This window comes from Leptodactylus fuscus, chromosome 4, assembly GCF_031893055.1.
Source record: "Leptodactylus fuscus isolate aLepFus1 chromosome 4, aLepFus1.hap2, whole genome shotgun sequence".
NCBI lineage: Eukaryota > Metazoa > Chordata > Amphibia > Anura > Leptodactylidae > Leptodactylus > Leptodactylus fuscus.
In genome coordinates this window covers 184,128,008-184,141,035 of record NC_134268.1, presented here as the reverse complement: position 1 = coordinate 184,141,035, position 13,028 = coordinate 184,128,008, and the positions used below count along the sequence as shown (strand labels likewise).

The window sequence follows — 13,028 nt, the reverse complement described above, 5'->3', positions numbered from 1 at the left end:
CAGTCAACCAAAATATAAAAACGTTATGGGTGGCAGAATATGGTGCCTCCAAGAAAATTTTCACAAAATTATTTTTTTAATAAGAGTTTTACATGCTGTAATACACATGTAGAAATAGGGTTTGTCTATAGCCCTACAAATCCCATCAGCAGCTATGAAGCATTGTAATATTTCACCATATTTGGCTGATGTTTTTCTAGTAATCCCCTGGTTTGACTCAAATGCGGTTTCCAGCTGAGCGTGCAACAATTGGTACAGGGCTATTTGTTTACCTCAGCAAGCCCGCGCAGTTTGTAGCCGTCTTCTTGGATTGTTTTGTACTTTTTACTTAGTCGTTCATTTTTATCTTCAAGATTGATCAGGGATTCTTTTTTGTTGTCTTTCCGTGAAAACAATACCTGCTCAGCCCATGAATTCATTATCTGCTGCATGGTGGCTATATTGTCTTTAGATTTCTGTAGTCTCCTCTCCAGATCATACACTACAGATTTCACATGAACAATATAATCCCAGCAGTCCTCACTGTTCCACGTGTAATGTTCCTCGGCATCTCTAAGCAATTCATTGATGGCCGCCATGTCATCCTTAATCAAGGGGTATTCAACCTCCAGCACTGTCTTCTTCACTGTATTGTACCAATGGACTACAAGCTCCAGGCTGCCGATATACTGTCACAAAATAAAAAATAAAAAAAATTTGATAACTCCATGTTGTACCGTTCCTCTATTATACCTCTGAGAAATTTAAGAGAAATTGACAACCGGGTGTCACCAGTTTTGTTGTCAAAGGGGTGTGTCCCAATGACCTACACAGTCTCACATTGTCAGTGCTGATTAGATAGTAATATACTCCTAATAGCACAACACCTGGCAACTATAGCCTTGCAGCGCTGGAGTCCTGGGTTCGAATCCAGCCAAGGACAACATCTGCAAGGAGTTTGTATGTCCTCCCTGTGTTTTTTTGGTTTACTCAAGGTACTCCGGTTTTCTCCTACACTCCAAAGACCTACTGATAAGGAATTTAGATTTTGAACCCTAATTGGGATAGTTTTGACAAAATATCTCTGTAAAGTGCTGTAGAATATAATATATATTCATAAATTTGTAGTAGGAATAACCGAGGAACCTTGTTTCTTCACTGTTCTGGTAAATAAGATTATGAAAGTGGCAGTTTCTTTTGTAGGGTCGTTCTTTGAAATGAACGAACATCACTATATTTGATAAGAAAATATCGCAACCTCTTTCGCAGGTATATTTTGTTTATTGTTATAGCTCTTGACCCAGCTGGATGACTATTTCGCTGTGTCAACCTGTAATTGATCCAGACCTCTGTGTGTCTTAGCGCTTGTTCACATCTGCGTCGGTATTCCATCCAGGGAAATCTGCATGGGGACCCCTCCAACTGAACACCAAACGCAGTTGCAGGTGCTGTGCAGTAAAAGCACATGGATCCCCATAGACTATAATGGGGTCCATGTGCTTGCCGCGCGCTGCCCACACGAGTCATGCGGACAGGAAAGTAGATTGTGAACTACTATCTGGCGCAACTGCATATTTTCTTTTTTAAATTCCACGCCATTCAGAATTTTTTTTTCTAACTTCGTATTACATTGTATAGAACATTAAATAGTTCCAGAAAGAAGTACATTTTGTCTTGCAAAAAACAAGCCCTCATACAGCCATTCTCTTTATGTTCATAAGTAACTTTATTTTAGATCAAACTAGTAAAAGAAGCTTGACATGGATCCAGTTTCCGATATTATAATATATGTGATTTATATTTACTGCTACTATATTTAGTACACTGGTTGATGTGAGATATGACATCCAGATCGCATATCTTATAATAAGAACATTCTGCATTACTGTTACATGATTTTACTGGGCTGTTAGATTTGTCATTGGGCCATGCTATAAAGCAGTTCGTAAAAAAATGTTAAAATTTATCACTGATCAGACATACCTTGTGTAGGATTTCCTTCTTCTCAAAGATACCTAAAGCAGCCTTGGGTAGGTCTGTTTGATTCAGTACTTGGAGATATTTCACCTCTCGTAACACAGCTACCAGCTATAGAGAGAAGGAGCCGGAAACACAGGAATGGTAAATGTACGCTTTACAAATATATTACTCAAAGTAATGGAGAGCCAGGAAACGAAGATAGATAGATAGATAGATAGATAGATAGATAGATAGATAGATAGATAGATAGATAGATAGATAGATAGATAGATAAAAGGGTAGATAGATAGACAGATAAAAGGGTGGATGGATGGATGGATGGATGGATAGACAGATAGAAGGGTAGATAGATAGATAGATAGATAGATAGATAGATAGATAGATAGATAGATAGATAGATAGATAGATAGATAGATAGATAGATAAAAAGTGAAGCTTGAGATTCAATGACATTTGTAAGTTTGATTCATTCCCCCCCGAAAAAAAAGAAAAAAATATAAATGATGCACCTTGGGATCAAAGTTCACGCTGAGAAGACCATCATCGTGGTTACGTTTTATGAGTGGCTGGTCTAGATTGAAACTGCAAATATCATCCACTTCAGATATCCACTGGTCATATGCTTTGTCCTCATGCTGGTCTAGCAAAGTCATCATCTCCATATACTTCTGATAAATGGATGAAGCTTCTGGACTCTCCATGCTCCTATGAAAGGTCAGATAGAAGAAAGATTGCTTTTTTCAATGTATAATACATTACATGTCATATTGTTATATTACATTTCATAGATACCATATAAGACATATACATATAACATTTATCCATAGAATATACACATATTATATGAATATAATACATAATAGCAGCTTACTCATGCTGAATGAATCTGAAACTTGACCACATTGTCTGTATTCTGTCTTTCAGCTCCTTTGTCCATTTTAAGATTCCAGAAAGGACTGGCATATTTTTATGTACAACTAAATTATCTATCTGCAAGATAAAGAATACATGAGTACAGCACCGTGGTATAACATTATACAGTACAGCACATCATATAACATTATACAGTACAGCTTTATACATTATATAGTACATATCAAGAAGGATCCGCAACATCTTGGGTACGTATAAAATTTAACCTTTAATCCATGAATTAAAAATTAGCCCCGATGGGCAAACAAACAAAATAACTAATACATAGTACAGTGCAGAAAAAAGTCAGAAAGGTGGATAAAAAACCGCAACTAACGCGTTTCGGGGTCCTTAAAGCCCCTTAATCATAGAGAGCACTATGATTAAGGGGCTTTAAGGACCCCGAAACGCGTTAGTTGCGGTTTTTTATCCACCTTTCTGACTTTTTTCTGCACTGTACTATGTATTAGTTATTTTGTTTGTTTGCCCATCGGGGCTAATTTTTAATTCATGGATTAAAGGTTAAATTTTATACGTACCCAAGATGTTGCGGATCCTTCTTGATATGTGGTTTTCCAAAGAATTTTGAAGCTCCTAGGAGTCAGGAGACAGGGTCGTGCACCTGGGACGTCTATTTCAGGGTGAGCTAACCTCTTGCATTTTTTCTTTCTATTATATAGTACAGTATACAGTACATTCCAGTACAGCACATCATATAACATTATGCAGTACAGCATTATATATTATATAGTACAGTATACAGTACATTACAGTACAGCACATCATATATTATACAGTATAGCATTATACATTATATAGTACAGTGTACAGTACATTACAGTACAGCACATCATATAACATTATACAGTACAGCATTATACAGTACAGTATACAGTACATTACAGTATATTATATAGTACATCAAACGGTATAACATTTTTTATGGTTTTGGTACTGACCTGTTTCATTTGCTCATCATACAACAGTTTGCATTTGTCAAGTTCCTCACTATACATCTGGAGAAGTGTGAAATAGTTGGGACTGAATAAATCCAATACGGTCCGTCTTTCAAGAAAATAACCAGAAATAGCCAGTAACTAGAGTAAAAAAATAAAATAAAAAAATAAAAACTACATAGAAGAATCATATAGTTCTCTCATAACAGAAAATGAGGTACATGGAGGCCAGTTACCCATAAAGAAGTACAATTATGTAAGTGAGCGGTCATGGCTCAGGTATAAAAATACAGGAATTGTGTGGATGTTGTTGAAGAGTGTTACTGCGAATTGTCACCCAATGTCCTTCTGGCACAAAGAATAACTTGTTGGACCATGAAGGAATGAAGAGAACTCATCTGGTCAACACCAGGACCATTTTAATGCATTGGGGGCCCTGTGCAAACTTTTTGAAAGTGTGCCCCCCCAATACCTCACCATAACTTAATTTCCCCTGCCCCACTCAAACACCAATGTTACATAAAAGAAAAAATATATATATATGAATACTCACCGAACCGCGTTCCTGTGAACCTGCAGGCTCTGACTGTAATGTCTGTGGTTTGGTGCTGAAGGCTGAATAATGGAGCATGGAGATAATAGCTAATGGCTCCAAGCTCCATTATAGTATTCAGCCTATATCTGTGTCCTAAGGACACAAGCAGAGGTGTAATCACTGCCTGCCGCCTGGAATGGAGGGACATCACTCGAAATGTGGGACTGTCCTGCTCGATCGGGGGTGGCTGAGGGGGCCCCTGCAACTATAGGGCCCGGTGGCTGCACTGTTGCACTTATGGTTAAAGCAGCCCTGGTCAACACTAGAGGAAGCGCAGGTTAAAGAAGACCTGTCTCCCCTTTTGACATCTCTGTTTAAATGGAATGTGACAATATCACCAGTTTTTTTTTTCAATCAAGTTTTATGTTATCTTTTAATTCTATTTCAAAGAACTTTTGGTGAGTTCTTCGTCGTGTTCCTCTGTTACCCCCTCTGGGAAAGTATGAATACATTGAAAATGGAGCAGTATAGTTCTCCTTGTCAAAGAGCTTTGTTCCCGCACAGTCTGACACTGGCAGCATTAAATGGACAATGCCAGAGGATACCCCATGGTATAGGCACACACAAGTACAGTAGTCAATATACTCATATCCTTATAGGAAGAATAACAGGAATGGCACAATGCCGAGGTCTCAGAAATCATGGTCTTATTCTATGTAAAGGAAACAAGTATTTACTACAACACACGTCACAATGGCGGACAGCTAGAACTAAATGTTCAGCTTAGACTAAGGTCTTTATTAACGTTTTATCAACAGAACATGGATACGTTTCACACGCCATAACCTTGTTATAACACTTGAGCGGGTTACATCAGGCTTTTTGTCTCTGTTGACAGCGAGAATAACAGCGCGCTGCGTCAGGACATTGGAGTAAAAATAGCCTATTAGCATACATCTATATGGGATTCAGTTGTGGGCTCCACATTGTATAAAAGAATATCTGAAATTTAGAAAGGATTCAAAGGAAAGCAATGGGATTATTAAGTGGAATGGAAGATCTTTCAAGGATCCGTGCCATTCCAAAATAAGACTATTCTATATACTTGAACGGTCTTTCATCTGCATTCATTCGTAACATTAAGGCAATATTTTATTTACAAGTATTTATGCATCACAGCCATCAAGTAGAACTGCCTACAAATAGGAAAATTATTGGATGTAATACTAAGTACTCAATGTATCCCCACTAATCTATCCCAGTGGTTCACAAGCTGTGGTACATTGTATTGCAGGGGTTATGCTGCCCAGTCTCGGGGTACGCGCCATGGCTGGGACTACTCAGGTTCTGAGCCTCCTGGAGGCTCCTGAGGAAGAGTGAAAAGCTGGTAAGAAGATGAAAAACCCTTATACTTTTTAGTGGATGTCTGCCACAGATCCCCAGCAACCTAAAGGATTTGCTAGTTTTGCTTGCTTTGTTCCCGCACAGTCTGACACTGGCAGCTTTAAATGGACAATGCCAGAGGATAACCCATGGTATAGGCACACACCACTACACTAGTTTGTCTTCCCCACGTGAGGCCCAGTTCACATCTGCGTTCGGGTTTCCATTTGGGGAGTCCGTTTGGGGACCCCCCGAAAGGAAATCCATCCGCATAAAAAAAGCAGTTACCTAAGGAAACCTGCAGATCCCAAAGTCTATAATGGGGTTCATGTGGTTTCCACACATAAAATGTGGATAGAAAAGAGCTGCCTGCAAGACTTTTCTCTCCGAATATTTCCGGCAGATAGGGGAACGGAATGGCCCAAACACAGATGTGAACCGGGACTTAGATGAGGAGCAGGATCTGTCACTTGATGAACACCACAATGTCCACTGGGGTACTTGGTTGGAACTTTGATTTTTCTCAAGGGGGCACCTGGCTCAGAAAGGATTAGAAACACTAGTCTAACCAGTTCCATTTTTAAGAATCACACATCACTATGTACAGTATACTATCCTACTGCAGGAGATGTGCATGAGAATTAAATTACTGGAAAGTAATAATATATCAAAATTATATTCCATCGCCTGATATCAGATGGTTTTTGCACTTAATCTTTTTATCTGAGCATTGCGGAGTCAGCATTTTTTCAAAGACTTGTCCAATAGAACTTCATTCTGTTACAATTTATACACAAAATTACCTTGAACGCCGACTCTAAGCCGGAGCAGTCTTTAAAAGCAAGACATATCATTGTCGCAATCTGAGTCTCCAGGTCTAAAACTTTTGCTTTGAATTCTGTATAATCATTCTCAAACTCCTGGAAAAAGGAACAAAAGATGTAATTTATACTATACGAGATCAATACACATAACTATAGTGAGAACTGTTCTATTACAAGAAGACAGAAGATTTATCCATAGAACATTATGACAATATTAAACTAACTAATAAACACGGCACCCGCTCTTTATTCTTAGGCTATAAGATACTATAATAGTAGAGCAGCTTACAGTCTGCTAGAACAGAAAAAGTAATTCCCCAGACAATAACACAATCTGGAATAAATACAAGTCATTTGTTTTTTCTATTCTTTTCAGTTGCATTTTATATTTATTTTATTCAGATGTTTCTCAGTTTATTGCTTTAAAACAGCTAAAATAAAAAAGCAAGAAAACAAGTCTCGATTAAAAATCGCAAAAATATTTGTGTATGTAGCACCCAGGCAGACCCCAGTGTTATGGTGAATGTCTACAAAACTATTACATAGTCAGGACGGGTTCACAACTCCACCTGGTCTCTGCTTTAGCCAATCAAGCGGGTTTCCGTCTTCTGCTCCGAGAAACTGGACAGGGGACGGAAACCCGGCGGTCAGTTTTCAAACCCATTCACTTGAATGGGTTTGCAAAGTGACCGCCTGTATACGTCTTCTGCTTCTCTGCGGCGAAAGTTTTTTTTTTTTAACCGGACACAAAGTCCTGCATGTCCAACTTTGTGTCCGGTTGAAAAAAACAAACGGTGTTGCTGCATAGAGGCAGAAGACGCACAAAGGCGGTCACTTTGCAAACCTATTCAATTGAATGGGTTTGAAAACTGACTGCCAGGTTTCCATCTCCTGTCCAGTTTCTCGGGGCAGAAGACGGAATCCCGCAAAGCGGAGACTGGGTGCAAGTGTGAACCCGACCTCATGTGTCACTGTCTCAGTTTTATGAACGTGTCGGTGTTTTTGTCCTTGGTGATCAGTTTTTGAAGTCCATGTTTACATAGTTACATAGTAGATGAGGTTGGATGAAGACATCAGTCCATCAAGTCCAACCTATAACTAGAGATGAGCGAACACTAAAATGTTCGAGGTTCGAAATTCGATTCGAACAGCCGCTCACTGTTCGAGTGTTCGAATGGGTTTCGAACCCCATTATAGTCTATGGGGAACATAAACTCGTTAAGGGGGAAACCCAAATTCGTGTCTGGAGGGTCACCAAGTCCACTATGACACCCCAGGAAATGATACCAACACCCTGGAATGACACTGGGACAGCAGGGGAAGCATGTCTGGGGGCATAAAAGTCACTTTATTTCATGGAAATCCCTGTCAGTTTGCGATTTTCGCAAGCTAACTTTTCCCCATAGAAATGCATTGGCCAGTGCTGATTGGCCAGAGTACGGAACTCGACCAATCAGCGCTGGCTCTGCTGGAGGAGGCGGAGTCTAAGATAGCTCCACACCAGTCTCCATTCAGGTCCGACCTTAGACTCCGCCTCCTCCGGCAGAGCCAGCGCTGATTGGCCGAAGGCTGGCCAATGCATTCCTATGCGAATGTAGACTTAGCAGTGCTGAGTCAGTTTTGCTCAACTACACATCTGATGCACACTCGGCACTGCTACATCAGATGTAGCAATCTGATGTAGCAGAGCCGAGGGTGCACTAGAACCCCTGTGCAAACTCAGTTCACGCTAATAGAATGCATTGGCCAGCGCTGATTGGCCAATGCATTCTATTAGCCCGATGAAGTAGAGCTGAATGTGTGTGCTAAGCACACACATTCAGCACTGCTTCATCAAGCCAATACAATGCATTAGCCAGTGCTGATTGGCCAGAGTACGGAATTCGGCCAATCAGCGCTGGCCAATGCATTCTATTAGCCCGATGAAGTAGAGCTGAATGTGTGTGCTAAGCACACACATTCAGCACTGCTTCATCAAGCCAATACAATGCATTAGCCAGTGCTGATTGGCCAGAGTACGGAATTCGGCCAATCAGCGCTGGCCAATGCATTCTATTAGCCCGATGAAGTAGAGCTGAATGTGTGTGCTAAGCACACACATTCAGCACTGCTTCATCAAGCCAATACAATGCATTAGCCAGTGCTGATTGGCCAGAGTACGGAATTCGGCCAATCAGCGCTGGCTCTGCTGGAGGAGGCGGAGTCTAAGGTCGGACCTGAATGGAGACTGGTGTGGAGCGATCTTAGACTCCGCCTCCTCCAGCAGAGCCAGCGCTGATTGGCCGAATTCCGTACTCTGGCCAATCAGCACTGGCTAATGCATTGTATTGGCGTGATGAAGCAGTGCTGAATGTGTGTGCTTAGCACACACATTCAGCTCTACTTCATCGGGCTAATAGAATGCATTGGCCAGCGCTGATTGGCCGAATTCCGTACTCTGGCCAATCAGTGCTGGCCAATGCATTCTATTAGCTTGATGAAGCAGAGTGTGCACAAGGGTTCAAGCGCACCCTCGGCTCTGATGTAGCAGAGCCGAGGCTGCACAAGGGTTCAAGCGCACCCTCGGCTCTGATGTAGGAGAGCCGAGGGTGCACTTGAACCCTTGTGCAGCCTCGGCTCTGCTACATCAGAGCCGAGGGTGCGCTTGAACCCTTGTGCACACTCTGCTTCATCAAGCTAATAGAATGCATTGGCCAGCGCTGATTGGCCAATGTATTCTATTAGCCTGATGAAGTAGAGCTGAATGTGTGTGCTAAGCACACACATTCAGCTCTACTTCATCGGGCTAATAGAATGCATTGGCCAGCGCTGATTGGCCAGAGTACGGAACTCGACCAATCAGCGCTGGCTCTGCTGGAGGAGGCGGAGTCTAAGATCGCTCCACACCAGTCTCCATTCAGGTCCGACCTTAGACTCCGCCTCCTCCAGCAGAGCCAGCGCTGATTGGCCGAATTCCGTACTCTGGCCAATCAGCACTGGCTAATGCATTGTATTGGCGTGATGAAGCAGTGCTGAATGTGTGTGCTTAGCACACACATTCAGCTCTACTTCATCGGGCTAATAGAATGCATTGGCCAATCAGCGCTGGCCAATGCATTCTATTAGCGTGAACTGAGTTTGCACAGGGGTTCTAGTGCACCCTCGGCTCTGCTACATCAGATTGCTACATCTGATGTAGCAGTGCCGAGTGTGCATCAGATGTGTAGTTGAGCAAAACTGACTCAGCACTGCTGTCTCTGCATTCGCATAGGAATGCATTGGCCAGCCTTCGGCCAATCAGCGCTGGCTCTGCCGGAGGAGGCGGAGTCTAAGGTCGGACCTGAATGGAGACTGGTGTGGAGCGATCTTAGACTCCGCCTCCTCCAGCAGAGCCAGCGCTGATTGGTCGAGTTCCGTACTCTGGCCAATCAGCGCTGGCCAATGCATTCTATTAGCTTGATGAAGCAGAGTGTGCACAAGGGTTCAAGCGCACCCTCGGCTCTGATGTAGCAGAGCTGAGGGTGCACAAGGGTTCAAGTGCACCCTCGGCTCTCCTACATCAGAGCCGAGGGTGCGCTTGAACCCTTGTGCAGCCTCGGCTCTGCTACATCAGAGCCGAGGGTGCGCTTGAACCCTTGTGCACACTCTGCTTCATCAAGCTAATAGAATGCATTGGCCAGCACTGATTGGCCAGAGTACGGAATTCGGCCAATCAGCGCTGGCCAATGCATCCCTATGGGAAAAAGTTTATCTCACAAAAATCACAATTACACACCCGATAGAGCCCCAAAAAGTTATTTTTAATAACATTCCCCCCTAAATAAAGGTTCTCCCTAGCTATCCCTGCCTGTACAGCTATCCCTGTCTCATAGTCACAAAGTTCACATTCTCATATGACCCGGATTTGAAATCCACTATTCGTCTAAAATGGAGGTCACCTGATTTCGGCAGCCAATGACTTTTTCCAATTTTTTTCAATGCCCCCAGTGTCGTAGTTCCTGTCCCACCTCCCCTGCGCTGTTATTGGTGCAAAAAAGGGGCCAGGGAAGGTGGGAGGGGAATCGAATTTTGGCGCACTTTACCACGTGGTGTTCGATTCGATTCGAACATGGCGAACACCCTGATATCCGATCGAACATGTGTTCGATAGAACACTGTTCGCTCATCTCTACCTATAACCCTACAGTCCCTTACAGTGTTGATCCAGAGGAAGGCAAAAACCTATGAGGCTCATGCCATCGCCCCATTTCAGGGGAAAAAATCCTTTCCCGACTTCAATCTGGCAGTCAGTATAAAAACTCTGGATCAACTTGTTAAAATCTTGAACCCATAACCCGTAATAATTTTATTTATTTTTTAATTGTTTTTGTTGAACACTATTCGATGGATTGGATAAGTAAAAACTAGATAACATTTTTCTGTTCTCTCTATGATTTTTCATAGACCCGAAACCCATAATCCATCTACAGATAATGAGGTGAACATAGGAGAATGGATCAGAGCTAAAGATGCCCTGAGCCCAGTAAAGAACCTCTGCCCCATCCTTTAAATGATCAATTGGGTCTCAGAGCTTGGACCCCCACCAAAATGTCTTACATATTACCAGAACATGTTAAACATTTTGTGAAAAAAGTTACTCTTGAATGACAAGGTATGTTTGGGATGGTTGTTTGTATAGCTGACTATACAGTGTATTTGCAGCTTCTTAGGACTCAATCCTGACTGCAAGGTCACTCATGTACCGTATTTTTCGACTATAAGACACATTTTTTTTCCCCAAAATTTTTGGGGAAAAGAAGGGTGCGTCTTATAGTCTGAAGGTGGCGCCTGGCATCCGCTGTAATAGAGAGGCGGAAGCCGGCAAGTGATAGACGCCATTACAGGTGCCGGGGCCTGAGACATCGCTACGCTCCTCTGCCATGCATGAAGCCAGCAGCGGCAGGGGCTCCTCCGTGCCCCCGCCGCTGGCTTCATGCAGGGCAGAGGATCGTAGCGATGTCTCAGGCCCCGGCGTCTATCCCGTGCCGGCATCCGCCTCTCTAGTACAGCGGATGTCGGGTCAGTATCGGTGGCCCCTTCTCCCCTGGGGCCGGTCCCCACCGGCCCCGTACCTGTAAAGTTGCAGGCCGGCTCCTGCGCGGCGATATCGCAGGAGCCGACCTGTTCGGGTGACAGCCGGGAGCCTAACGAGGCTCCCCGGCCTGTCACGGCTATATTAGTATTGCGGCTGGTCTCTATGACCAGCCGTAATACTAATAGACAGAATGTCCCATAGACGGCAATACAGTTGTATTGCCGTCTATGGGACTTGCGATCAAGTGACCGCAGGTTCAAGCCCCCGGGGGGGAATAAAATAGTAAAAAAAAAAAAAAAGCTTTAAAAATATGAAATAAATAAAAGTTCTAAATCACCTCCTGTTTTTTTTTCAATACAAGGTGATCTAAGCAATAGATATCCCCCAAAATGGTATAACTAAAAATTACAGCTGGCCCCGCAAAAAAAACGCTCTATGCATCCCCGTACAGCTGCAGGGTCACCTGTCAATGTGGCCTTGCAGCTGTTGCAAAACTACAACTCCCATATATTAAATATTTTACCAGTTTTTGCTTCAAAATTTTTTTTCCCTATTTTCCTCCTCTAAAACCTAGGTGCGTCTTATAGTCCGAAAAATACGGTAAGTCTTTGCCTACTAAGCTTATCTATTCTCCGTCACGCTACTATTAGCATCTGTTAATAGCTGCCACTCCACTGATTCCAGTACAGTTGGAATTTTCTCTCTAGCTCCCACCATTCCTGAGCAACAAGTGCAGTTAGTTTTGATGCCTGATGTGCTGTGTAAGCTCTGTAATGTCAGGTGGGCGGTGTCAGGCAGGGGTGTGATTCAGAGCTCCAATCAGAAGCAGCCAGTGTCAGAGCTCAGAATCACACCCCATGTCTGCTCCTTCCTGACACCGCCCTCCTGATGGTACAGAGACTAAATAGCATATCAAGCATCAAAGCTAACAGTATTGATTGCATGGCAAAATTGGAGTTAGAGAAAAATTCTTACTGTGTCAGAATCAGCGAAGCAGAGTTAGTGGCGTAACTAAAGACTTGTGGGCTCTGAGGCAATCTTTTTTCCCCTACCTCATCCTCATCAGTAAATTCTTAATAGTGATGGTTACGGGAACTAAGGAGTTAATGAACCTTAGTGGGGTTAGGATAATCTGTGGGTCTCCTTGGCTTATGGGCCAGATGGAAGCTGCACTCTCAATACTGATGTCAGTGCTTATGGGCCCCCTAAGGCTCCTGGGCCCCGGTGCGACTGCACCCCCTTAAGTTATGCCCCTGAGCAGAGCCTATTGTTTGATGTAAAGACCTGGACTAGTTTGAGGCACTGAAAGATCCTCTTTAAAGGCAGAAGACTTCAATAGATAGTAGATTAGTTTTATCTCCTTGTGAGAGCTATTTGCATACTTTTCCCCCATGATGCATTGCCAA

At 42.9% G+C, this 13,028-nt stretch overlaps 1 protein-coding gene across 1 annotated transcript in view; it reads right to left on the bottom strand.

Moving 5' to 3' along the window:
• Positions 1-13,028, bottom strand: part of DNAH11 (dynein axonemal heavy chain 11) — a 180,764-nt gene that overhangs the window by 136,494 nt on the left and 31,242 nt on the right. The window contains exons 10-15 of the mRNA XM_075271484.1: positions 6,549-6,665; positions 3,831-3,968; positions 2,831-2,949; positions 2,469-2,664; positions 1,963-2,067; positions 273-668 (exon numbers count right to left, since the gene is read on the bottom strand). Coding sequence (XP_075127585.1) covers positions 273-668; positions 1,963-2,067; positions 2,469-2,664; positions 2,831-2,949; positions 3,831-3,968; positions 6,549-6,665 — 1,071 coding nt within the window. The remainder of the gene's footprint in view (positions 1-272; positions 669-1,962; positions 2,068-2,468; positions 2,665-2,830; positions 2,950-3,830; positions 3,969-6,548; positions 6,666-13,028) is intronic.